This window comes from Odontesthes bonariensis, chromosome 13 (genome assembly GCF_027942865.1).
Source record: "Odontesthes bonariensis isolate fOdoBon6 chromosome 13, fOdoBon6.hap1, whole genome shotgun sequence".
Classification (NCBI taxonomy): Eukaryota; Metazoa; Chordata; class Actinopteri; order Atheriniformes; family Atherinopsidae; genus Odontesthes; species Odontesthes bonariensis.
In genome coordinates, this window is record NC_134518.1 from 24145703 (window position 1) to 24172488 (window position 26786).

Consider the following 26786-nt stretch of genomic DNA (forward strand, 5'->3'; position numbering starts at 1 on the left):
GGGAAGATCGCGAGGACAAGCCAAAATTGCTTGCTGTATTCTTTCTGCTTCCAAATCCGACCCGTGGCCCCTCACTGAAGCCTCCGTGCAGACAACAATAGCTTGTTGCGCCGTGTGCGGGCTTTGGGGCTGTCGTCGGCTCGGAGCGCAAGGTAAGACGGTGCAATACCATGCGATTACTAATAACAAAGGCGTTACGGGCGAGCAGGGGGCATTAGAGGGGGCATTGCACAACGCTATTGAGGGCGAGTGAAACTCTGCCAAACTTTGACCTGGATATTAGCATTTTGCTGTAGTTTGTGTCTTGCAGGAGCTGCCGTAGTTGCGGTGATGTTTCGCTGTTATCCCGCGGCATTATATGTAGGATCGTGTCACACGCATGGACAGCCAAGTTGTGTGTCGAGGTGACATCCTCGAAACCGGCTGTCCGTGCGGGCTGGGTTGTGGGCGAAATCCGCCACCCGGACCCCGACGCTGTTGGAGTGCCGAATCTGAATTTCAGAGCGATATTTAACGCCATACGCCATTAACCTGGAGAAGGGGAACATCACTCCTGACTGTTCCTATGATCGGCTGCCATCCTCCCCTCCTTTACTGTAGAATAATTCATCACTTATAACAAGATGGAAGAATTTAGCGCTTGGTTCGCACCCAGGCTTTCACCCCGCCATCCTCCCAGCCTCGACATTACTGACCAGGTGAAGCACGAACTTAGACGGGACATCCTCGACGCTGTGGAGCATGGCGGCCTAAATAGGGTCGATAATCTCCGATATGACTCACAGTTAGATGACCATGTGTGCCCACTTTTAAGTCGACACACTTAAAAAGAGCCTCCCCCCCTCCTTAAAAAGAAAAGAAACCCAGGCCCTGGAAATAAACAACGTGCCCTCATCTGTGCTATCGCTGTTGTCACAGTGCATGTGCGGAATACCACATCCCTGCTTTATATTCACAATAACGTGCATAACAAGTTTTTTTTGTTTTGTTTTGGGGTTTTTAAAAAAAAAAAACACAGCTTCAGACATCCGATGTGGAGCTGCGATCCAAAGTCGAGTATAACAGGAGCAGCCGGTCACTACCGGGATAGCTCCTGCGCGGTCGCTGAGGTCTCCGGGTTACCCCGGCTCAGACACAATGCGATGTGTCAGCTGCCGACTTTGTCACACTGTTTATGCCCACACAGTCCTCTACGGCGTCCCCCCTTTTTAAAAACAAAAACAAAAACAAAAACGATTGGCGGCTGTTTTTTTTTTTTTTTCGTTTCCCAATTTCTCATTTGGCTATCTGACAGCGATTTGGCCGCTTTGCACGCAGCCATTACTGAGCGAATGGCGAAGGGCATGTTGGAGGCTCTCACACAGCGATCCGCTCCGCCGCGGCAGAGCAGCGAAGTAGTTTCTGCCGGATGGACAGGATGGTCGCCCTGCACCGCCGGAGTGTTTAGGAACCACAGCGACCATGCGCGGTGTAGTGCACAAACTCTGCCGGTCACACGACGATGTGAGCCTCGCTGCGTGCACGGATATTTCCTCACCGAGGCAAGTGTTGAGAAAAGTAGGAAATTTGCTGGCCTAAGGGAGCAGAATCCCCGCGTAAACAGCAGGCCTGCTCTGCTTTTAGGATTCAGGTAAGACAAGTGGCCTAATTACGACACAGTAACCTGTGCTGCTTAACTACTGAGCCAAAATGTGATTACGGAGGGAGGAAGCTGAATATCCCGTAGGGCTGTTTATCTTTGGAGGAAGATCCAGGCAAACCGTGCGCTCCACGGACTGATTTCTAACTTTTTTTTTTTTTTTTTGTCGTGTGTCCGCTTGTTTACTGGAAGTTGCAGATGCTCGCCGGCCACCTCATGAAACAGACAACGCTGAAAAGCTTGTGCTTAAAGTTAATTTCACCCTGACACAAGTGGGGCACACATGTTACCCCCCCAGGAGAAGATATTAGAGCTGTTCATCGCGATGGCTGCGAGTGATCTGGGAAGTATCCCCACCATGCTCTGCCGTGTTGGGCTCTGTGCAGTTCCTGCATTGAAGCCTTCTTGGATTGTTGTCAGTAGGTGGAAGTCTCTTGCCCTTTCTTAAAGTGGCCTCAGCTGTTTTGATTTGTGCATAAAGAATACGTAGAAAGAAGTTTTAAGGGCTAAGATTCAAATCCAAACACCCCTCCATCTGTAAATATCATGGAACTGTTGAAATTCTTGTGCATGAATCCAGTCCAAACCTGAACCAAGCTGATGGTAACAGGAAACGTGATTTTGACACACAGCACTGCAATGGGTGAAAGACAAGGAACTGAAGATAGACTGCGGAGGGAATGGCCCTCACTCTGTTCATATGTTCATTATAAATCATTATTAGCTGCTTTGGCTGACAGGGATGGGTGTTGCCACAAGTTTCCTGAATCCATTTGGTTCTGATCCGCCAGGTTCCGTTCAATCTCCACTCAGTTCTGGATATTTGAGTTGTTGGAGCTGAAAGAGGAGGACCTAAAGCTTGCATTGCCGTATAAAGCGCAACATTAATTGTCATATGGACTGATATTGGTAAATGGGAATGTGTGTCAGTTTGAATGAGAAAATAATTTCTTTTTAGATCCGGCTCCACTGCTCTCAGAGGATCTTCACACCAGATGTGCTGTATTGGCCCGGTCCAAACACTAAGGGGATGGGATCCGTTCACCTTGAATTTATTGTCAGTCACAAACGTGCAAGAAAAACAGCCCAAATGCAAAGCTGCCATGAAGCTTGAGTTATTTATTTATTTTTTTACCGAATGTGATTTTCCTTTTGTCTTCTCACAGAGAAAACTTAAGAGTTGGAGGGAAATAGGATGACAATAATGGGCTAATTCTGGCTCTACAGGATCATAATATCACTTTGCAGAAACGGCTGCATGACTCAATCTGTACAAACCAGAGAGAACACAAAAAGACACAAGTGGAAATTCACTAAAGAGACTTTTGTCACTTCTCAAGCAAAAGTTGCGTTTCCATGGTTCCACGGTTAGTGGAACTGAGCTGATGGAGGTCAGCGCTGCACGAGAAGCTGGTCAAGTTAGATCCATGGCATCATCACAGAGACCAGAGTTTCGTTGAAGAGAACATGCTTCAGAATCAGTAGACCCCCCCCCCCCGCCCCCACACACACACACACATCTTCTCCAAGCTAGTTCCTCAGCCTGCAGCCTGCAGCTGGAGGGCCTCTTGCTTCCTCGTGTAAATTCTCCAGCAACAGACCCACACCTCTCCCACTCTTTCTTTTGAGAGTTTTCTTTTTTTTTTTCCAGACCAAATATTACCCACATCAGAATGTTAATTGACCTTACTGACTCTGCCTCGCATGGAGCCATTCACTGATACCCGGAGCTTCCTTTTTATTTAGGAAACCTGCAGTTCATTACTTCGCTTCCCCGATCAGCCTTTTCAGTTTAGCGCACCGTTACACTCTTTGGTCGCGATCGCTCCCCCCTCCACCCCATTCCCCTTGAGCGGCTGGAGCTCGCGTTGCATGCCGGTACCTGCAGTCCCCACCCCTCCCAGCCTCTCCAACGTCCAATGCTGGGCGTGGATAGCCGAGCACTACATCTCCCATGCTGTCACCGTGCACCCTTCTGCCCCTCTCCCTCCGCTCTCCCACCAGACTGGAGGCAGGAGATACGGAACGGACTGTCTTGACGAGCCCCCCCCTCCCTCTCTCCCTCCCTCCCTCCCCTCCCCTCCTCTCCTCCCACTCCCCCTCCCCCTCCTCCCTTCCTCCCGCCCCCCCGGACTTTTAGAACCGAAAACCGTCGAGATTAGTGAGCAGCCACGGACGGCAGAGGCGAAAGGCTGGACGCAGCCGCACCACAGTCGTGCCTGCGCGTCGTTCACTTGCCATCTGGAAGAGCGGGTTCGTAACTGTTTGTGTCATTAGACATCTTTCACCTCGCCTGCTGATTAGCACAGAAATGATCCAGTGTCTCAGATGTAGTGTGAAGGGGCCCGGGGAGGAGAGGCTTGGTGGGTCAGGGGCTCGCTGAATGCCTTTCACCGCCGAAGTGCCTCAGTCAGTCCACCAAAGGGCCGATAAGAGGGACGGGAGCACTTCATATTAGGGCGGCCGGAGATAAATAACAGTAGCCTGCCTCAACATGTAAACCACCGGCTGTAGTGCGAGGGCTTAGCGGAGACTCCGCTGCGCAGAGCTGGACCCGTGCTGGAGGAGGAGGAGGAGGAGGAGGAGGTGGTGGTGGTGGTGGTGGTGGTCAGCAGCGGAGTTAATATTGTTTGCCCCCTTTTCTTTTCGCGGTCACTCCAGCGACACCAGCCTGTGCACTAAGTTGTGTCACCCACCCTTGTGGTCCTTCCTCAGTCGGCTACTTTTTGCCAGTGAGTCCACGCGTTCAGTGTGCGCGTTATCAGCCAGGGCGGTGGGTTATTTATGTGTTTGTTTGTTTGTTTGTTTGTTTGTTTGTTTGTTTGTTGAGTGTTCCGTCGGTCGACGAAACAATCCGATGGTGGTTGGTAGCTGAGTTTGTTTCTTTCAGTCTCTGAGCGGCTTGGCGTTGGTGTTGACTCACCTTATCAGGCGGAGATGTCACATATTACCACATTGTGTTCCCACGTCGCAGCCGCTCGATCGTGTATATGTGTGTGTGCGTGTGGGTAGGGGGGGTGTTTCCCCCCCAAACATTTGTCTTTCATCTTGGAACATCTCAGTCCTTTATCCTCCGTGATATTTAGACAAGGTTTAGAGCCGAGGACAGCCTGTCGGATCGCTCGGAGCCCGTGTTTGTCTGCTCGCCATCTCCAGTCAGAGGGTCTGCGACCCACAGCTCTCCAGAGTTTTACCGTGCTGGTGTTTTGTGAAAAGAGAGGATTGGGTCTTGCATGTTTAGGCGTGCATGTGGTCCTGTTTTTTTTTTTTTGTTTTTTTTTTTTGCACTTTCCAGTTGTAACATTGGATCGTGTGTTGTTTCTTTGTATTTTTATGTTCTGTTCAATTCCTACCGCGGGCAGGACAGCGAGCCGACCGGGTGGAAGGATGATGTGGTGTCTTCCAGGCTGTTAATCCTCCAAGGTTTTTCCAGGCTCGACTTTGTTTCGTCTGGGCTGAGCTGCCCACGGCGTGTGCGCGGACCACTGCATGCATTTGCTGGCCTAGATCAGACTTATGAATTCAAATGTTGCGGAGCAGACCGCGATTGGAGCACAAAGACGAAGTGAGCAGCTGTTGTACGGTGCATGCATGCATCTGCATCGCCGGATCCCTCGTCAGTGCTCGCAGATTACAGCAGGAATTGGTGTGTCACTCATCGTGTGCATCATCTACGTTGTGCCTCAGTGACTCAAAGGTGACATATTTCCGTTCCCTCAAAGCTTTAGCGTAGATTTGATTTTATTTTTAATTTTTTTTTTGTCGTGCACACTCCCCTTCACGGAGGTGTCATTTACTTGCAGATGCGCTCGTCTGCGCTCACCTCTACCTGCATACAGGGTCTGGTCTATGTGGGAGTATTTCTCGTTTGTTTTTCGACAACATGGCCTTTTGCGATGTGCTTTGTGTTCACGAATGCGTGCATGAGGGTTTTTGGTTTGGTATTCTCTTAAATAATAGGCTGATGAGCTTCTAGCTCCGAAACGCATTCAAATCCCTATTTAACTTTCCAGTTGCATTTAATCCTTAAATCTGTTAGCAAGCCCTAAAACTTTTACTCATTTCCATTCGGGCTGTCACAGGATCACTGAATGAGCGTTTAGGGGACAGACCCTATGGTCCGAGGGGTCAGGGGCCACCTCAGCACAAGCGTCTGTTTGCAGTGGCTGATAAAAGTCACAGAGAAATCACACAGGTACAAGCTGCGGACGACTCATATTACCTGTAATATCAATTATTCAAAGGTTGCTTAATTTTTATTTCTAATGAGGCGTACTCAGTCGACAGTAAACCTCCGTTACAGTTCGTAATATCCTTTCCATTCAAATGTGCTTTTTCTTTTGCTCCTCGACTTGAGTGTTGGACGTTCACGGAGGGCCGTTTCCACTTTTATTTGCTGATTGGGGAAAGTTTCTCTGCTCCTCTCTGTTCTTCGTCTTCTACCTCTGCTCATCTCTTTGAACGGGATTTTGCATGTCACAGATGTGGCTAATTTTTTCTATCCAAATAGTTGGCTTGCGGCGTAAGAAGCAGATGAACGCATGATGTAAGGATCTGCAAATCATTTACAGCTTGTATTTGATTGATTAGAGTAAAAAGACAGCATATGTAGTGTTGAAACTGAGAACACTACATATGATGTTCACCACCGTGTTACAGGAGGCCAAATTCTGTAGCTTCGATAGAAAAGCGTTTACCTATTCTGGCTCGATGATATTTTAGCTGCTAAGCGATTATGGGGGTGGGCTGCTGTAATGCGTGAAGAATTAGGTCTGGCATGGTTTAGCTCAGGGGCTGCACGGTGGTGTTGGTGTTTAGTTCTGTCGCCTCAGCGAAAGGGTTCCTGGTTCAAATCTCGCTTTTGGATCATTCTGCTTGGAGTTTCCATTTTTTCCCGTGCACCTTTGGGTTCTCTCTGGTTATCCCGGCCTCCTGCCACCGCCTGAAAACATGCATGTCAGGGTGATTGGTGTTTTCCGATTGACCCCAGGAGTGAGCGTGCATGGTTGTTCGTCTCTGTGTGGCACTGTGATGGACTGGTTGCCCATCCAGGGTGTATTCTGCCTCTCAACCCAATGACAGCTGGGATTGGCGGGTATAGAAAATGGATGGATGGTTGGTTTTGGCTCAAATAGACAGCGCTTTCTCTAAAAAGGCAACAACCGAAGCAAGTTCCTCACAGCCAGACTTTCTTTGAGGTAGCTGGCTTCACAAAACCTACAACTCCACTCCAAGACGACGGCTACGTACAGTCTTTCCTGGTCTTTCTTTGTTAACTCAGGCTTTCTTCTGCAGGCTCTGTCCACTTTCACGTACAAAGCTGTGATTGTTTGACGCCTGGCACTTCATTAAGAAGAAGGGCGGGTCGTACCACTGGACAGGTGTGAGCAACGTTAGTTTTACCGCGATAACAGTGTAGTGCAGTTTAGACGAGAGACGGATGCAATTAGAAAATTGTTAGTTGTACAGAGCAGTGAGTTAATATCTGCCTTCAGTTTATGTCCAGCTCCATAAAGCTCATAAACTCAGATCAAAGAGAAGTATGTTTTATTGATTTAGTGTTCCTCATACATCGACTAAATCATTTCTTACCTGAGTTCGATCCAGTATTGGTAGCATAGAACAGACCTGACGGATAATCGGGACTGGATATAAAAGTGTATGTCGTCCGTTCTGATTCGCTGGCTGAATGCATGGTTTCCGTGGTAACGTGACATATAGCCTATAGCTCATTTTACCGTTACGGCGAAGCTTCTTCGATGGCTTACACACAGCTCAGCGGGTTTTTATAGATAACGTGTTTCAGAGTTTAACTCCTCACAGAGTAAAAGAGTCACCGACCTTTTTGATAGATTAAATGCTGAACTGTGAATAAATTTGCTGATTAAAATGGTAACTTTCGATCAACGTCACTGACCGGATTTGAAGATGGTGTGTTTGTGTTCAGAGTTTTTAAGTTGCACTTGCGGTGGATTCACTGACCCAGGGTCCATACAGTTTACTGGCTTTGACTTCGCTCCGTGTGTACAAAGATTTCTCCTGATTTGCTGGATCTTTTAACAATATCATGTATCATAGATAATGAAAACGCGTTACTGGTATCAACTTAAGGATGAGCAAATATTAATTAAAAGACAACTGAATCTCTTGGCTACAACATTTGTTATGTTGTGTCTTGCTTTTTCCAGTGAAACGCAGGGTTTATACGATTTGCAAACCACAGCGTTCGGTTTACGCAGCATCCCAGCTTCCTTGGAAAAGCGGGAACAAGTCTGAAGCCACACAGTATTTTGAATGTGTAAATGGGAAGAATCTCATTAATGTACCCTGAGATTGACTATTCATCAAAGATGGGGTTATTGTCAGACACTAAGAGCACTTTTGCTTGTCAGAAATGGATCCTAAAATATGTTTGATAGCAGGAAAAACTCAGCTTTAAGACATTTCTGCCTTTAATGGTCTCCTATTGCATTCTTTTGTGTACTGTAATAATTTGTATGATATCTGAGAGGAGTGTACTCGCGGATCTGCTGTGGCAGGAAGGTTGTCAGACAGATTTAAGGTTTCAATTGTTTGAGAAGAACATTAGAGATAAAGTCCCATAGAATAAACACAGGATGTTCGCATGCGATGGGAAAACTATGATCTGGTTGTTGGTGGCTTTTTATGCGCCTCGTAATTCCTTTTATATCACGCATCAGTCCTCATATGGGTTTTTAGAGAAGATGTTCCAGTTTCTGGATTGATCCTGGACAGATGAACAGTGAGATCAAGACAAGCGGAACCACACACGAATATGTCCTCTCAGTTTACCACATTTTTATCTGCTGCCCTACAATGCTCACAGGAAATTGTAACGTGTCTTATTTCCAAGCACGTCTGGTGACACGAAGTTTTCAATCACCCAGAGTTAGTTTAAGTCAATGGCTGTTGCACAAGATGCTACTTATTCCTTAACTAAGCTTTAAATGAACGTCTTTAACTGCAAAGAGAAGAACATAAACAGCGTCCACATTGTTTCTTTGTGTTTTTCTGTATTCTGCAGCATATCGGTGTATCTCAGAGAAAACGCTGTCCTGATTGGCTCAGCTACCGTCTGAGGCATGTTGTGCTAAAGAAACACCTATGCAGGTAATTGCTTTTTTTCTGTTGAAGTTAGATTACCTGATTAAACAGTTCTGTCCTCTCACCCATTTAACACTGGGGTTTCTGAACTTCTCTTTTTACTCAGGTGGATTCTACACTAATGAATGTAGGGGATGGAGGCACGGTGAGCAGAGAGATCAGTGCTCCGACTAAAGCGTCCACTAGTATGGTGGGAAATCCCCCCCAGACGCTACCCCCTGAATTTAGAGGAGATGTTGACCTCAGTCAACAAAACAAGACCACTCCAGCAAAAGACTGTAAGACAGTAAAAGCCTGCCTGGAAACGAGCAATTGCAACCACAGCCCTGAACTTTCTCCGCCTCAACAGCCTAATAATGCACCAATGTCCAGCGCAGTCCTCGCCAGCTCAGAGAAGAGATCAGACAAAAGGGCAGAAGCCCCTAAAGTCCGAGCCGACGGTGCTGCTCCTCAGTGGTCAAGCGGTGTAAAAGCCAGCCGGGAAGACTCTCTCAACCCTTGTCACAGCAATGTGACATCCAGTAAGAAATCCCATCCGCAAACGCAATCTCTGCAAAGTGTTCCTCCCGGGTTTCAGTGCTCCGCCATGTTTAAACCAGCCCAGCCCGTTGCCTTCCTTCCCTCCACTAATTTTTCTTCTACGCTTTGTAAGATTACTCTGCCACCAGCATTAAGTCAAATTGCTGCTTTGAGAGAAGCCACAGCCAGTCCGTTTCAGAAAGACATTCAGCCTCAAAGCTCAGGTGTGGGAGAGACACCTCTCATGCGGACCTATCCCTATTCATTGTCTGTGGGCCGGACCCCAGACAAAAAGGCTGGTGGCTCAAAGCTCAAATCTAACCACTCATCAAGTAAGAACTCCAAGTCTCTAGGAGAACACAAGTCTTTAGCCTCTGTGGTAGCCTCACCAGCGATTGCGCTACCATTGCAGCACCCATCATTAACTTCAGCAGCACCCACCCACTACACTTTGTCCCCCACCGCTGCCATTTGCTGCGGCTCCGCGCTGGCCAGCATCACCTCACAGAGCAGACTCCTGAACCATGTGGAGAAAGGCAACAGCATCGATAACGCAGCCATGGGCTCGCTTAACACAGCGCCTGCCCCCGCTGCAGAGGACCACACGGCCTGCACGGCTGAACCAAGAGATGTACCTCTTGATTTATCTGCTAAATCAAAACGTCCAAAAGGCATAGCTGAGGCTCCAGTTTCTGCAATGGAGCCTCACGATAACGAGTCCAATCAGAGGGATTTTCTGAACGCAAAGAGGACTCATGCTACGACCTATAGCTCGGCTGTGCAATACCCTATCTTACCAAATACCCACAGAAATGGATCTCATCAAAAGCAATTAAATAAGACTCAGAATCACCAGGCCCCAGAGCCCAAACCTACCTGGGGTAAGGGACCATCACAGGACTCAATAAAAACCATCCCTGGTACATATGTAGGTGTGGCGAGCCCCATACTGGCTTCTACTCTAAGGGGCAAAGATGGAAAAGGGACCTTTGCAGATGAATTTCAGAGTTTTGCAAAGCAAGAGTTTATATCCATAATAGACCAAGGAGAGCATCTGGCCTCTGGAGGAAAGAAGCCATCCTGTCTGAGGAAGGGCAACCAACATGCTCACAGTGTCAAGCATGTTAAAAACGCCAGCACAGCCATAACTAAAAACTGTCCCCCGAAAGGAGCACTGACGACTGCCCTGTTAAGCTCTGCCAACGCTCAGAGTCATCCAAAACCTGGACCTGGAAAAACTACGGTGCCATACCCTCCTGCAGTTGTCAATCAAACATGGCAGCCACCGTCACATCTTCCCCACCAACCCTCGCCTGCTCAGAGAAAAATCGCTCAAGGACATCCAAAGACCAAGGGCACCACAGTCACAGAGGGATGTAAGCTTCAGAGCGCCCATCACAGCCCGTCCAAACCCGAGGAGGATAAGTGGGAGAGAATGAAGTCTCCTCTGTCCAACCTTGCATCCATTGTAAAACAGCAAGCTTTCGAGACGACGGCGGTGACGGACGAGGGTAATACGCAAGCCTCGCCTGGTGCCTCAAGAAAGGCTGATGATCTGAATCCACTCTCTGGGAGCCAAGACTCCCAATCCAAACATACTTCTGCTTTTGAGTACCCACCATACTGGCCTGTGGACAAATGGCCTGGTGTGTCATCTCAAGGGGAACCGACTCAAGCTATGAGAAGACACGAGAAGGCGAACGCCGCTGAGCCTTTGGAGAATGATGCCGCCATGCACACCAATCAAGAAGAGCATATGGGACAGCAAGCGAAGCAAGGCTCCTCCAAGCCTGCTGGCCAGTCTCATCACTTCGGGAGCAACGCCTCAACAAATGGGAGCAGGATGGAGAGCAAACTAGCCCAGGTGTTAGAGGGGGAGATATCGAGGAAAGAAATGGGACCGTCAGACGGTCCTCCCAATGACAAACTGGAGAGCGTGGTTGCATCCCTTCTTACAGGCCCGTGTGCTGTCGGGGGCGACAAGTTTGAGAAGAAAACAAACGGAACCAAAGAGGAGTCGCCAACCAAAGCAAAAGCTGCTGCTACGAAAAAAAAGAAGACGACTCCTAAGAAGCCAGCTAAGGAGAAGTCACCAGCAGGGCCATTAAAGAAGGCAGCACGGAAGAAAAAACAAAACACAGAAAATACTCCAGTCAAACCCTCTCCCAATAAGGTGAATTCAATTACTCTCACTCTTCTTCTATGATCTGTTTTTTTGGTAGAATCTGATGCTGAATTGTTTAGAATAGCAGATTTTAAAATTTGAACTTCTGCATTTGCCAGTCAGAGCTCCCTTTCACCGTTTTAATCTGTGACTGATGATATAACTTCTAAGGTCCCATTACCTGCCCTCCATTACCATGAAAGGTTTGTGATCAATAGGATCCAGTGCTGTGTTCTCACCCCCTGTCCCCTGTGTATCTCAGCAGAAGAAACAATGTGCACCTGTGCTGGAGCAGAATCCGTCAGCAGGGAAACGTCCCTCACAGAGTAAAGAGCCGATTCCAAAGGACAAGATCAGCCCCAACAAGGCCGAGCACCCAACCCGTGGCAAAGCAGGTACAGGCCTTCTCGTAATCTTGTGACATTTGCTGCCAATAAAAGTTGTCCTAGCATGCACAGGTTTGTGAAATCCATCACAAATTTGCTTTTGGCTGTGTCAAAGATGTATTTGCAGTTAGATTGCTCTGGGCTCACATTTTAGTCTTAGCGATAAATACCTGCACTCACTTTGATCAGTTTGTGTTCGCTGATAGAAAACGTCTCACTTTTTTCTACGTCTCACGTATTCGAGGCGTAAATGTAACAGTCAGATGTGATTTAATCAGTTACAGACAGCAGGTGCAGTCCTGAAAGTGGAGAGACTTCAGTGTGTCTCAGTAACTCTGCCGCATCCAGCAAAGAGGCAGATGCAGCAGAGCCCTCCTTCCCACGACTGAGGAGAGGACGACGGCGAGCTGACGATGCTCGACTTGACCTCTGGGGTTTTGCCACGCCTTCTCCTCCTCCTCCCCCACCAATGCCTCCTCCCCCAGTTTCTCCCTCGCTGTCACCCCAACTGACTCCCGCTCAGCCCGCCCGTCGTCCCAGAGGGAGGCCTCGATCAAACGCCCTGCCAGAGCGCACGTTGCAGGGCAAGGCCAAGGCAGCCGGTGCAGAAGGAGATGCGGCTCCTCATAAGAAACGGCGGCGATGCTCGAGTAAGAAGTACGAAACCGGGGAATACATCACTGAGAAGGACAAGCTGGAAGATGGAGAGCACCCCGAAGACTCTCTGAGACAGGAGACTGTAATCACAGCAGGTAGGCAGCTCTCGACGTCTCAAGTTTTTTAGAGTGACTCTTTCAAACCCGTTTTTTATACAATCTAAGGTTGAAAGGCCAAATAGTTTGTGATTGACAGAAATCTCTGATTGGAGATTCAGTGAGTGGTCATTTGATCAATCAGTACATTGGCAGGCAATGAATTACCAGATTATTTTACACCGGAGAGATTGTATATCTCTTAGCTGGTTCGGGAACACCGCAGGAGGCCCAGGAAGAGCTGGAGGAGGTGGCTGGGGAGAGCTGGGTCTGTGGACCTCTACTTATTAGACTGTTGTCTGGGCGACCTGGTCCTGAAGGCTGGGTTGATCCTTTAAAGGTCTTTGTTAACAGCATGGCCAAATCTATTGAGATACAGAATATTTCTTGGTAAGAGACAAAAGGTCAATTTTGACGAAAAGATGCCAGAACTCAAACAGCACGGTGCCTTTTTTTCAAGGAGTTAAAAGATTATTTAAGCCCTGGGTCTTTGCATTTCCACTGAGGTCTAAAGTAATGGCTCCATTAGGCAAATTAAGTCGGCTGAAGTGTGTCGCTCCTCCCCGACGGTCATCGCTGGACTGTCGTGATCAGAACTGCCCACAGATTGACCAGGAAGTCTGCCTCCGGTCCATCAACTGAAGTCTGTTCAAGTTACACATTTCTATAGATGTTTGGCGCTTATGTGTCTTCAGAGCACAACCACCAAGAGATTAAAGCTTAATGGCTCCAGTTTCACTGCTTTCTCGTCACAATCTCTCCTCATTTAATACGACCACAGCAGCTCACAGTGTCCCCAGTTCCTGGAAGAGGTTTGTGCTGTTGAAACGCTGCTGCAATTGTTAGTTATTTTTAGTATTTATTAAATTCTTTTTAAACATGTCAAACATCAGATGCTAAAAGTTTTTTTTTTTTTTTTTAATAAGGCTGAATCATTCGGTTTTAACTCCATTATCGTACATTGATCCTTATTTTGGCTGCTGACCTCAGCAGCATGACAAAATTTTTGGCCATGATCGCCTCCGATGGGTGTTTGTCATCATGTGACGCTACATAGACGTAGTCATTATTCATTCTTTTGAAAAAATTTTTAAAAAAATACCTGATCAGTGAGTCATTACCGACAACAGCTGAAGCGAACAACTGTGGAAAAACCGCGCAGCCACTGGACACTTATCTGCATGGCTTCTCTCTGGTTCCTCTAAAAATAAGTCCGCCCCGAACAGCAGCGCCGTTATTTCATCATCACGTTAGATATCTGATTTCAGAAAATGGAATAAGAAGATGACGAACCTATGTTTGTTTTTTCAAGCACAGCTTGTCTTTTATCATTCACATTGAATGCGGCTCGCTAAAGAATTCACAGAGGTTCGAATGACCCAGATTTATTTTTCTAAAAGAGAAAGAAAGGCAGCTTAAACCGAAGGAGTCAATTAAGGTTCAGTGCTGCTTCCCACCGGCCTGATTTTGCCGTCGCCGAGACCTTCGGAGCCACAGAGAGGCAGGGTCAGTTCTTCCAAATTGTTCTTTCAAGGCCACATCTGCTTGGAGATGGATGAGTTGCAGCTGGAGAGGTCCAACGTTTGCCCACGTGAAGTGCTGCGACTTCCTTAAGGAACTTGTGTTCTGTGCACTCAGTTCAGATTTTAGTGGGTATAATTGTGCAGAAGTTAGTTTTACAGTGATGTTTTTGAACTCCCAGGATGTAGAATGAGGACGTGCGCGTCTGTCCAGTCTAAATTAAAACCTCCCTTTTTGTTTTTTTTTCTGCCAATCTTTCTCATTTCTGACCGGAGTGGGGGAGATGATTCTGGATTTTTTGGGATAAGTGTTGAGCATTTGTGGTGGCAGTTGTGATGTTTCTTAAGGATTAACACGCAGCTTACGTCTGCACAGAATGAATGAGAAAACTGAATGAAGAGAGAATACACAGAGAAATACAATTACATTCTGCTAACCAAAGGAAGAGAGATAAATAGTCATACCTTGACTCGCTTATTGGGAATACTTTCTCTGACTTGTGTGTCTGCCTTTTCACTGGTTTGCTTCTGTGTGCGTACACAGGCAGGCGGTTGGCTGGTCGGTAACTAGGAGTTTGGCCATTAACTGTCGCAATCTCTGTCGTAAATGCGAGGAGGGCATGCACAGGTTACAATTTAAATGCCTAATAAAATCCTAATCATGTGTCTGGGTCCAAGCGAGACTGCAGTCTGCCAGTTTGTGACCCGTGCTGTAGATGTTTTATCTCAATACATTGTTTCAGTTAGCTTCTGCATCCCGCCGGGAAAGGTGTAGACACTGGATTAGACATCTGATTAGACCCTCATTCAGTAACGAACTTAAGAGAAGAAGATTCAGAATTGACTGTAACAACTCTTAGCTGAAAGCCGTTGTTACTGAAACATAGGTAAACTAATCTTATGAGGATGAACGTCTCCGTAAATGAGCATCAGCTTGTGCCAGCCGGTAATGTTCATGGGAACAGCACATTCTGTATGTGCAGTTTGCAGCGAACGTTCCTGAAACGCATCATATCTGCAGCAGGAAGTCTGCACCATGTACCTGTAACAGAAATATGGCAGTCTCAGGCTTCTGATTTGAAAAGCAGAGTAGTTCAGAAGCAGCAGTTACCCTGTTCCAGCAGACCAAATGGAAAACCCAAGTAACGTTGGTTCAGGAAGTACCAGCCCGTCTGATGTCGGCACAAATTTCTGGCTCTGTGTTAGGCCCTGTGACTGAGCATGAGCTCAGAACTGCTACTTAGCTGAATTTATGATCAAATTAGGGGTCTGACAACATATTTGGTTCATCTGTTTTGCACCACTCAGCAGCTTTTCTCTCATTGCAGATGCACGGGGAGATCGGTGTCTGAGCCTGACTGCCTCCACTCCCGAGTCTCCTCCACGGAGACCCTCATTCACCCGCTCAGGATCGGTCCGCCACCAGGAGAACGAGGAGTCACCGGAGTGCAATGACAAGCCTTCAGGGAAGAGGAAGTTCAAAAGCAAACACTTGTGTGACAGTGATGAGCAGAAGGTAAGCTTCTGAAGCTGCCTGCCGGATTATATTGCATTTTCAATCGTTCAAGGTTCCACAAAGAAAAGATTACAGTGCCCTCCTGTGGCCCGATGGTAGCAGCTGGTATTATTAAGCGCAGGTTCATGATCCATGGAACCTCTTACTTTAATTTGGCTCTGGATTACAGAAAGATTCCTCCTCGCACAGAGCTCTGATTGGGAAATCTGTGTTTCAGAATAAGACCAAACGCAGCAGTTTGGGGAAGCGTGGCGCCTCTCTTCCCCCGGATGATGATGGCTCTGTCAAAAGACCAGTTACCCCACCACCCACTCCCAAAAGTTTGCCATGTTCTCCATCCAATAAGAAAAGCTCATCAGGAAGAAGCAGCGGTTCAGACTCGCCGCAGAAAAAGCCTGTTCCTCCAGAGGTCCGTCGACTGATTGTCAATAAGAATGCAGGAGAGACTCTGCTGCAGCGTGCTGCCCGCCTGGGGTATCAGGTAAACCCCCAACCGTCGAGTTAAAGACATGATTTTAACAACAGAAAACTGGGAAACACTGTGGTCTGACCGTCTGTGCTACCTCTGCTCTGCAGGATGTGGTCCAGTATTGTCTTGAAAAGGACATCAGGGAGGTGAATCGGCGTGATAACGCGGGTTACACAGCTCTGCATGAGGCGTCCTCACGAGGGTGGACCCAGATTGTCCAGATGCTCCTGAAACACGGCGCAGATGTCAACTGCAGTGCTCAGGATGGAACACGGTGAGGCGTCATGGTGGATGATGGGGGTTTGAGTTTCTTTAACTCATTTCACAGAAGCGTGAAAGCTATCTCTTGATCTTTGTGGGCAGCATGGTTCAAAGATATTTAGCTTATCTTAGAGGATAAGCTCTTCCTAGATCTATTAATGAAGGCTATTTATTGTGCGTTTGTTTTGAATCTTTTTTTTAATGGAAGATTTCATAATTTTGTATAATTTCTGTTGTTTAATGCTGCACACCCCTGAAAGCCATCATCTTGCTCTTCCCTCAGGCCCCTTCATGATGCAGTAGCGAGCGATAACCTGCCGATAGTCTGGCTGCTCCTGAACCACGGCGCTGATCCGACTCTGGCAACCTACTCTGGACACACGCCGGTCAAACTGGCACACAGTCAGAGCATGAAGACCTTCCTCACAGGTAGGTTACGCTCTTCCTGCTGCATCGTTTCTGTCAGTAGAACCATTTTGGCTAAATGGTCAAATAGCAGGAACACTTCACCAAAGAGCTGAAAACATTTTTACATTATCTCCGAACAGCACGCCACAAAGGCTCTCTTGATTTGAAAGGAGGCTTAAAATTAATAAACTAGCATTTGCAGACTGTCAAACAGTTAGTAACCTCTATCTACATCTCATTTGACTCGCAGAGGAATAAATGCTAACAGTTTTCACTAAATCTTCATCCATCCACACAGATATTTGCACAGTTTCATGAGTAGTAAAAGTTCACCTGGACGTGTTTGGATGTCAGACTCAAACAAACGCGGTGTTATTGTTTTTCCTGTCAAAGGAGACCAGGAGACTCTTAACTGATCCATCATTTAAGTCTTCCTCATAATTAAATAAGTAAGATTCAAGTCATCCAAGGGGATTGTTGTGTTGCAAGAAGTGGCCGGTAACGCTTTCATTAAAAATGTATTTTGGGCTGTAAAACCTAAAAAATTACTTCTCATTTATTAATTATTGATAAGTCCAACAAAAATAGGAATTGGTGAATTTTACACTCAATTCGCTCTTGTCAATGAGTCCGCTGATATGTTGACTTCCACATCTGCCTTCCTGTGTAACTTTGGCATAATCAAATCCCTCTAGTTTTTCATGATGAATCTACAAACACGCCTGTTACAGGCAGGACTTCTTTGTTTTGAGTGTTCACGATCAGCACCTGATCAGGTTGGAATGATAGTCATTCGTTTGTGTTGGAGTTTCTTTCACCTATGAGGTTTCTACAGTTTCAGTGTCTGTGCACTAGAACCAACCAACACATGCTAACATCTGGCTTTTTAGTGTAATGGGAAAGTATTTGATCCCCATTCAGTGATGGGAATACAACATCGGTGTGTCACATGCCAACTATGATTCACTTAGGACTACAAGAGTGGACGCAGCTCATATTTTCTTCACAGAAACACACGTTTTCCGACTGTAATGTCTCTCATGGAGGCTCTCAAACTGCAGGCAAAAACACGCGGCCAAAAAGAGATGAGACTGATGCATTTTTATCTGTCTGCGGAACAGCTGGCAGCTCACCTTCGGTCCTGCTGTGTGGGGCCAGCCTTCACAGTCCAGACAAAAATGATGAAGTAGCCTAATTATCTTAGAGAGCCACGATTATCAGAGTGTAATGCCATCCCTCCATGTTGTCGTAGTTACAGGCTCGCCCCCCAGGAGGTAGTGGTTGCCCAGATTCTGGACCGGTTCTTAATACTTTGTAGCCTCAGCAGCACAGAGGATGAACATGCTACTGCTGGTGATGGGAAATGATTTAATGTGCTTATTTTAGCAGCTGCACTTGAATTGAATTTTTAAAAAAACGTGCAACTTTTGGTTTAAAAACCGACAGAGTCTGGGTCGCTGATATCTGTCAGTTATCTGCTCCATAACTGATCGCATCACAAGAACCAGCGTCCACTGTCCTTACTTGCTAAAAAGTTGATTTAAAGCTAATTTTATTTACTTCAGCTTCAACTCTTCAAGTAGCCATGACATGCACACTGTCCTTGTCATGCCAAAATAATTCAGTATATTCTTGCTTTCATACAGAATATTTCATGGACCTGGAAGGCCGCAACGGACAGGACTCCAGTTTACCCTGGGATTTCTACAGCAGCTCCCTGTTCGGTAAGAAACCCTATGAAAGAAAAGCGGTTGGAATCTAATTCTTCTGCTGTCCTTGAGGCAGACACATGAAGACTTGTTGGACTGATGACATGGTCGTTGCAGGGAAAGGAGTTCTAACATTAGTGTTGTGTTGTAAACAGCTAAGGGGAGCTAGATATCCATCAGAGGGAGAACAGCATCGGCGTTGCATGGAAGACTATAGAGAGACATCAAAGAATGTAGACCCAGTCCCAGTTTCCCTCCTCCATGGCTCCTCCATCCGTTTTCAGAGATAATGGACCCCTTTTCCTCTGGATATCAGGACTTAGTGGTCATATAGCCATCCTCGATCTCCAGAAGGAAAGGGGGCACTTAGCCTACCAACAAGAAGGAAAAACAGAGGTGTGAAGAACAAAATACAAAATATTTTAATCAATTTCAAAGATGAATTTAGTCATCAGTGTTCAACCAGAGTGAAGTATTTGCCAAGTCAAGAGAAACATTTTGAATTGTTGGGGTGAATTAAGGCAGTCTCTCAGAAAGCAGTCCAAAGTTTGCTAGTGGTCTGCATCACTTTGTAGGAAGTTGATCAGGATGTTTCACCTGTTTATCGGTGCAGTCTGCCAATGATTGGTGGCTCGTTCGGTTGATCATCACCGTGCTGATCTAAATGCTTCCCCTTCAGCCGTGTCTTTATGTTCGCTCAGCAAACGGACGGTAGACCAACATTCAATCACTCAGTTTTTAGGTTTCCCTCATGCTAGGGTGTAATACGTCTGTCCCTCTCCTGAGATGCCCTGTGCACAGAGGGACCGCAGATATTGAGGACATTTTGATTGGGTAAAGTGGAAAAAACATCCCCCTCCAGCAAAAAACGTGTCCAAGTGTTCATGTGAGTTCATATCAGGATGAAGCTGTAAGTTAATGGATCAGTAATCTCTACAATATCTTGTTTATTATCATTACTTTCACACTGATGTACTTCTATATATCTGAGGACTGTTATAAAGTGGTTTCCAGTGTCTCCCGTCATGGAACGGTTTGTTTGAATAAATGACCACTAGGGGGCGTCCAGACTGTGTGTATCAACTCAACTGGATTTCCAATGGGTTCCACTTGTGTTTTAAAAGGTTCTTTACAAAGTAAAACATAATCAAGACAAAAGAGCCATGGTAACAAGGGAATTTAAGACTATTCATGAAGGCAATTAAAATGGCAATTAAAGCAAGAGGTGAAGAATAAATGAATGAATTAGTGAATAAATAGTTGTGAGTGTACAAAATAAAAACAGAAAGGTAAATTAGGTAGATCATAGGCATATCAAAACATATCAAATGAATGAAGAATAGGTTCTTTTGAGCTTCAGTTTAAAAGCAGAGAGGGGGTCGATGTTCCTCACCCAAGCAGGTCTCTGGGACCACAGGAGGGGAGCCTGGAAACCAAAGGCTCTGCCTCCCAATCTAGTCCAGTAATGTGGGGAACTACGAGTAGACCAGAGTGCTGGGAGCGGAGTGATCTTGTGGGACGATAATGGAATAATGAGATCTTTCAGATAATTATGAGCTAGGCCATTAAGGGCTTTGTATGTTGTAAGAAGGATTTTTTACAGGGAGCCAGTGTAGCGAGGCCATGACTGGAGAGATGTGATCTCTCTCGGTGGTACCGGTCGGTACTCTGGCCGCAGCGTTTTGGGTCAACCGTAGAATTACCTTGACAGCCAGCTGTAGTCAAGCCTACATGTTGTGAATGCATAGACCGGTTTTTCAGGGTCAGTTTGGTCCAAGATAATCCTTATTTTTGTAATGTTACGCAGATGAAAGAAGGCAGCCCCAGTGACCTGTTTGATATGAGCGTTGAAGGTCAAATCCTGGTCAAACATGACTCCAGGGTTCCTCACAGTAGAACTAGAAGCCAAGGCAATACAATCAAGGGTAACTATTTTTACCTCTGTTTTGTCTTAATTCAAAAGCAGGAAATTGCTGCTCATCCAGGTCTTTATGTAACTGGTTGGCATCGCCAGGTTTCCTGGATGCGTAAAGCTGAGTGTCATCAGAAGAACAATAGAAATGTATGTTGTGTTTCCTGATGACACTGCCCAAAGGTAATATGTGTACGGAGAATAAAGTCCAGAACCTTGTGGGACACGAGCACAAAATGGAGTCTGTTAAATAAATATGACCTAAAGCGGTCCAGAGCAGTACCCGTGATTCCAATAAAGTGTTCAGGTCTGTGTATAAGATGCTACGGTCAGTGGTATCAAAAGCTACACTAAGATCCAACAAAGAGACAAAAACCACCATTGGAGGCCACGAGAAGGCCATTTGGGACTTTAATTAATGCTGTTTCAGTGCTGTGATGTACTCCAACACCCCACTGAAACCCCTCATCTAAACTGCTGTTCTTTAGACGTGTAATAAGTTGCTTAAGTTCTATTTATTCAAGAAATTCAAGGTCTGAAATTGGGTAAGACTTCAGGATCAAGAGTAGGCTTTTCTATTTTGTTTTAACAGTGGCTTGATTACAGCTGCCTCAAAGGCCTGTGGCCCGTCAGGAGAGACAAATGTAATGGATGACGTACAAGAAGAGTCGATCAGACAGTTGAGTTGGTGTGGGATCCAGCAGACATGATGATGATGATTTAAAAGCTCTGACTGTTGGCGGATCAACGAGCGAAAAGCAGTTTAAAAAAGAGCATGAATTACATCCTACTCTATTCTGTGGAGTATGATACGATAAACGATGAATTTTTTGCCAGCAGCCAGAACTGAAAGATGAAACATTTTCCCTCATAGACAAGATTTTATGGTCTAAAAGTCCATAAAATAACAACTGCTGAGCAGTGGGGGAATACAATAATCAACATTGGAGTGGCTCTGAGTCAGCCTGGCCACAGAAACCTGGGATTGCGTTTATTTTCCTCTACTGGCTGCAAATAGCATGCTGATCTTGTCCTGCATGAGGCATTTTGATATGTTGTGACGCAGGGCGAGGTAGCAATCTTCTGAGTTAGTAATAGGCCATTTTCTTTCGGGTTTTCTCACAGTTTTGTTCAAAGGTACGGAGTCGTGGGTTGTACCACGGAGCAGACCTACTCTGATAAGATTTCAACATGTTTTTTTTTGGCTTTCAGATTCCAGGAAGTTCTTAAACTTAAATGCTTGATTTAGCAGAAGCAAGTCTGTCCGCTCTTCACCCTCTGACCTCAGTCAACTTCACTCCACAGAGCCCGAGCAGGAGCCGTGCTGGGACTTCCTGCTGTCCGAGCAGAACCAGGAGCTGGAGGAGAACGGAACCGGGAACACTGAGCAGGACTCGGACACAGATTGCCTTCTGTTCGAGTTCTCCTCCGAGCCCCTCCTGCCCTGCTATCATGTGCAGGTGTCATTAACACAGGGGTGAGTTCACACAGATGAGACGGGAGCGATGTAACGGGAAACCTGGGGAGGTTCGTAATCAGCATGTAGATGTCTGTCCGACGATGACACGAGGAGTAGATTGTTTCATCACGACAGTGTGCTGCCACAGATGGACGGATGTTGTCTGAAATCGGGATAATTCATGAAAATAATGTGCATCTGAAGCCAGTTTAGGTCAGATGTTGATGCAGTGACTGATGAGGGACACGCCAGTTGTCTTGGCTTAGTGGTTCGTTTTAAAACATTTATTGTGATCATCATCACAGTTTGTTGCATACTGTTGTACAAAATGGCTCCAAAACAGCTGCAACACTGTATGATGCAAATAACATCAGAATGCAGTGATTTCCAAACTGTTTAAAGCTCATTTTGAATGTGATGTCAGCAGCATGTCGGGGCACTGAAGTGTTGGCAGGGTCATGTTTACCACTCTGTTGTGGCAGCCTTTCATTTCGCAACACTGTTACTGTTGTTGGGGAAGAGAAGAGAGCAGCTGCTGAGGTTTTAAAGGGAAACGTGTCCTTTGAAAAATGATTTTGGCTACTTAAAAGGTTCGGTGCTTCCTTTGTAGGGTCATAACGAGCCAGTCGTTGTCAGTAAGTGACAAATCTGGACTACAGGCGGCTTAGTTTGGCAGCCAGACTCTCTCGTGCTGTTTTAATACATTATTTTTCTGAAATAAGCAAGAAAAACAACATCTGTTGCTTCTAAATCCTCCAGTTCATCAGACCAGAGAGCAGTTTTCTGCTTTACTCGTCCCATTTTAAAGGAAAAATGGAAGTCCTTCGAGCTCTTCCATCTTATTTTTCTCTCCAGAACAGAGTCATCTCTTCTTTTTTTTTTCTTTTTTTTTTAAAATAAGATCACAACCTTATTTTTTTTGCTGATTTTCAGATTTGTCCTTTGCAGACAGAGTTTCATCATTTACGTTGACAAACATTCTTAAGTTGTTGGACTATTTGCCCACACCGAGGTAACCTTTTCTCCATCTTTACCCCTCAGGGATGCTCATCTTACTGACCTGTCGCCGGTTAATCTCGTTAGATATTTTTATGCTCAAGTTCTCTGTTTTCTGCTGCTCCCGTCCGGTGACTCTACACGCGTGCACACACACACACACACAAAGGGAGGTTTTTGCATGCTACAACACCCGGCAACAATAAATCGCTGATCTCGCCCACATCTTTGGGATTCTATCCTCAGTTTCAAACAAAGTAGAGAAGAGTCGAGTTGAACTGTTGGGCTGCTCAATCATCGACGTGTCCTCGTGATATCAGTATCGTAAAAGACTGCTTGGACACAGGGGCGTGGCTACGGGGGGGTACTGCCCCCCCCAGGAACAAGTCCTGCCCCCCTGAGAAATGCCCTGTCCATCCAAAGAAAACTGGCCAGAAAAAAGGCCACTATTTATTATCTCTGTTTGTGTCTTGTATTGATAGAATAAATGCAGGTGGTGATTTTAAAAAAGCATATATCTGCAAAGTTTATAGCTTTATTTATTTTTTTGTTATCGTGTTTCCCCCCCCTCCGTAAAAAAGGGCGATTTTCACATTTTCGGATGTTTTTGTTGTATATAATGATCTGAAATGTAGACTTAATGAAGGTAATAAAAAGCTGGAGTTGGCTGGATGTCTTGCCCCAAGTATCTACTTGAATTTAAACCCTCAATGGAGAATGTGGAGCATGTTAAACAAAAGCTATTGCATCCTAAAGTCCTGCTCTAAAAAACTCTCCAAAATAGGACATATTTGCAATATGGCGAAGGGGTTTAGGGGCAGAACAATCGTTGTGGTTTTCCACCGTTTTTTGTTTTTTTTCAGGTATTGTTTTCTGCCCCCCTAGATGAGCTAACTGCCCACCCACACATGCCATTCTGGTCACACCTCTGCTTGGACAGCAGAAAGCTTTTGGCTGAACACCTTTTTCACGGCAGTAATTTGGACAAGTTCAAATGTATTCATGAGGGCTGCATTCCATTTAGAGGAAGTGCTGCAACTAACCAGCGTGCACAGATACAGAATGGAATGCAGCCCTTACTGCTTTGCAACTAGGCATGGGCCGGTTACCGGTTTCAAGGTATACCACGGTATGAAAAAGTCAAGGTTTCAAAACCACTAAAATTTTCTGTCATACCGTCCCTGCGGTATGAGCATGTTTTATTTTTTTTATTTTTTTTTATGTGACGTCTCGTCAGAGAGAAAGTGGAGGTCGCTCACGCCTCGTGCAGCTGCAGCATGGTGCCCCTCCCCCCGCGCACCTCCGCTTGCTGTGAGTGACAAGCAGGCAGCTGTGCAGGCTGTATGATGGCTGAAGGAGGCGAGCCTCCCGAACTTTTACCCCTGTCTGTTTTTTGGTTGTCGCGTAGTCGTGCAGTGCACCAGTCAAAATTTACGTGGAGAACAACAGACAGGATGGACCAATACAAACCAGACTCAGCGAAGAAGTGCGGTACAGGCACCTGTACAGGCACCTGTTTTTATTATTTTTTTATTATTTATGTTCTGATCTTGAGCAACAAGTTAAGTGCTTGCATTTATTTGCAATTTGTGTTGTTTTTTTTCTAAAAAATTATTCATAAACTCGTGACTTGAGTTGCAGGTTTAGTTTTAGTTAAAGGACAGACTGCATTTATTTTTTATATATAGAAAGAATTCAATCATTTTTTAAATTATTTAGTTTAAATACATATTTACTAATGTCCAGCATGTTCTATTGTTTAAAAATAAAAGACTGGAAAAGTTTTTTCTTTTTCTTTTTTTTAAATGCAGACATTCAAAATACACATTTTAGAGCTGTAATAATAATACCCTGAAACCGTGATATTTCCGGCCCATGCCTATTTTCAACACTTGAGTCTGTCACACGTCTGAAACACAGATGTTTTCAGTGTGTTTTGGGTTGATAATCTGTCATGCTTAAAGCCCAAATGGCAGATCCGGAGTTTTATTTGTTTTGTGTTCTAATGTCCGACGTTTCTCTCTCGCAGCTTTTGCAACTGGTTCCTCCTGGCCGACGTCCTGAAGCGCCTGAAGATGTCGGCGCGGATCTTCCGGGCCCGTTATCCGCACTTTGAGGTTGTGAGTTTGTTGCAAGCTGAGCTCTGGAAGCAGGTTTCAGTCAGCCAGGTGAGCTCCGCTTTAGCGTCTCCACACAGAGGCACAAATAAGGAGGAAGACAAGGAAGAGGAGGAAGAGGGACTTGTGGATTTGGTGCGTTGCGTACCAGAGCTCCAGAGACTACTGGGCTCCTCCATTCACATTCTGCAGGAGGACGAGGAGGAGGACGAGGAGGAGACGCTCACAAACACAGGGAAGCCTCGGAGCCGATAGCCTCTCATGCAGTGCACTCCTCCACCGTGCAGACGGACTGCTGCCGTCGTGTCAGACCAGGTCCTTCCCTACACGCGGCATTTCAGAGGAAGCTTCTCCGTCCGATGGGTTCAACTCCAGCTCCAGTAAAGACTTGACACTCCACCTTTGACCTCAGACACAGGACGTGCACAGGAGCGGTCAGTGCTGGAAAGCAGCTTTCAGGTTCCTATCTTTAGGTATATTTCAATACATGAGAAACTTTTTTTTTTACTGATTATGTACGTACATGGTAGTGTATATGTGTATCATGCCATCAGGGTTAACGCATTTGGCTATATGAATAATTCTGGTGGCAAGGGACGGATAGTTTTTGGACTTTTTCTTTGAGTTTGTTCCTGAGGGAAAGCGATATTTTCCGACAGGAGATAATCCAAGGCTTTTATCTTGGTGGACTCTTGCGTAAAGCTAAGACGCTTAAGTCAGGGAGGCCACTGGCCCAGATGGTTTCTCTGTAAACCTCAGAGATCCGGACACCTGCAAAAGACTAGAGACCACGGCACATAATCACCCTCCCAGCATTTTCACGTCCTCCTCCGTTTCACTTCATCGTCCTAGAGAGGTCTTTTCTGGACGTAACTTGTGGCTCACCCTTTCCCTCCACATTTCACAGAGCAAGTCCCCGTTCGTGGTGTGAGACAGTGTTTCGGGAGCTTGAGATTGAGAGTTTGTTTACAGAACAGGGCAGACGGTAGTGTTCTCCCACTCCTCGTGAACTGATACAGAATCCTGTGGATATCTCTCAGAGGAAGAGCTGAACCATCCCCGGGGTCCAGAGGAACTGAGACGCCCTCTTAACCGCAGCCACGATTGTCCCCCCCCCCCACGTCCCCGATGTAGTGTTTCCAGATCCCAGAGTGCTTTGTGTTGCAGTGTTTTATTTACACTGTTTGTTGTGCTTAATTTAATAGTCATTATTAATATATTTGACCTCTTGTGTATCTGACAACCTTATGTATGAAAATGCTTTCTATGGTTGGTGCTTCATTCTAAAATGTACTTACTCGGATCCCTTTATTATGAGATTTTTTTGCTCCCTCATTCAAAAACAGTATTTCAAAAAGCAAAAGTACAGTTTTATTGTACTGGTGCTAAGATAGATTTTGTGTTGACAATCAATGAAGTTTTGGTTTGACGTCACAAACTTAAAAAAACAAAAGGAAAAAAAAAAAGATATTTAAAGAGACTTATGGTGTAAAGTATAGTTTAGCTAAAGAAAATGGGATTCATCCAGACTGAAAGACTAAGAGGTGTGTGAGATCCTGAAAAGAGTCTTTTATTTGATTCTTTTATAAGAAATCAAGCAGAATAAAGCATGATTGTGAATTATAGTTTTTGTCTTTGTTTTGTCAGATTATTATAATGTTAAATTATGTCTTCAGGGTGTGATTCTTTATTCAAAAGTTCCTTTTTGCTGTTTGTTTGGTTTATTTTTTGGCGTGGTGTCATGTCTGCCGCCGCTCCGACTGAGGACTCTACTCTACTTTTTTTTATTTATTTTTTTTTTTCCCTCCCTTTTTTCCCACAAAAATCAGCCCGA

At 45.7% G+C, this 26786-nt stretch overlaps 1 protein-coding gene across 4 annotated transcripts; it reads left to right on the plus strand.

Moving 5' to 3' along the window:
• Nucleotides 1–26577, plus strand: bcorl1 (BCL6 corepressor-like 1). Of its 4 annotated transcripts, none has more exons than XM_075481706.1 (12): nt 1–152; nt 8685–8770; nt 8871–11456; nt 11710–11842; nt 12112–12585; nt 15434–15621; nt 15839–16102; nt 16198–16364; nt 16635–16780; nt 18406–18483; nt 21686–21857; nt 24865–26577. In XM_075481706.1, the coding sequence occupies exons 2-12, from the start codon at nt 8765–8767 to the stop codon at nt 25205–25207; spliced, it is 4557 nt and encodes a 1518-aa protein (XP_075337821.1). In that variant the 5' UTR covers nt 1–152; nt 8685–8764; the 3' UTR covers nt 25208–26577. The 4 variants fall into 4 exon arrangements, with proteins under 4 accessions (XP_075337821.1, XP_075337823.1, XP_075337820.1 ...); XM_075481708.1 differs by lacking the exon at nt 1–152 and adding an exon at nt 1510–1630; XM_075481705.1 differs by lacking the exon at nt 1–152 and adding an exon at nt 3773–3892.
• The last annotated feature ends 209 nt before the right edge of the window (nt 26578–26786 follow it).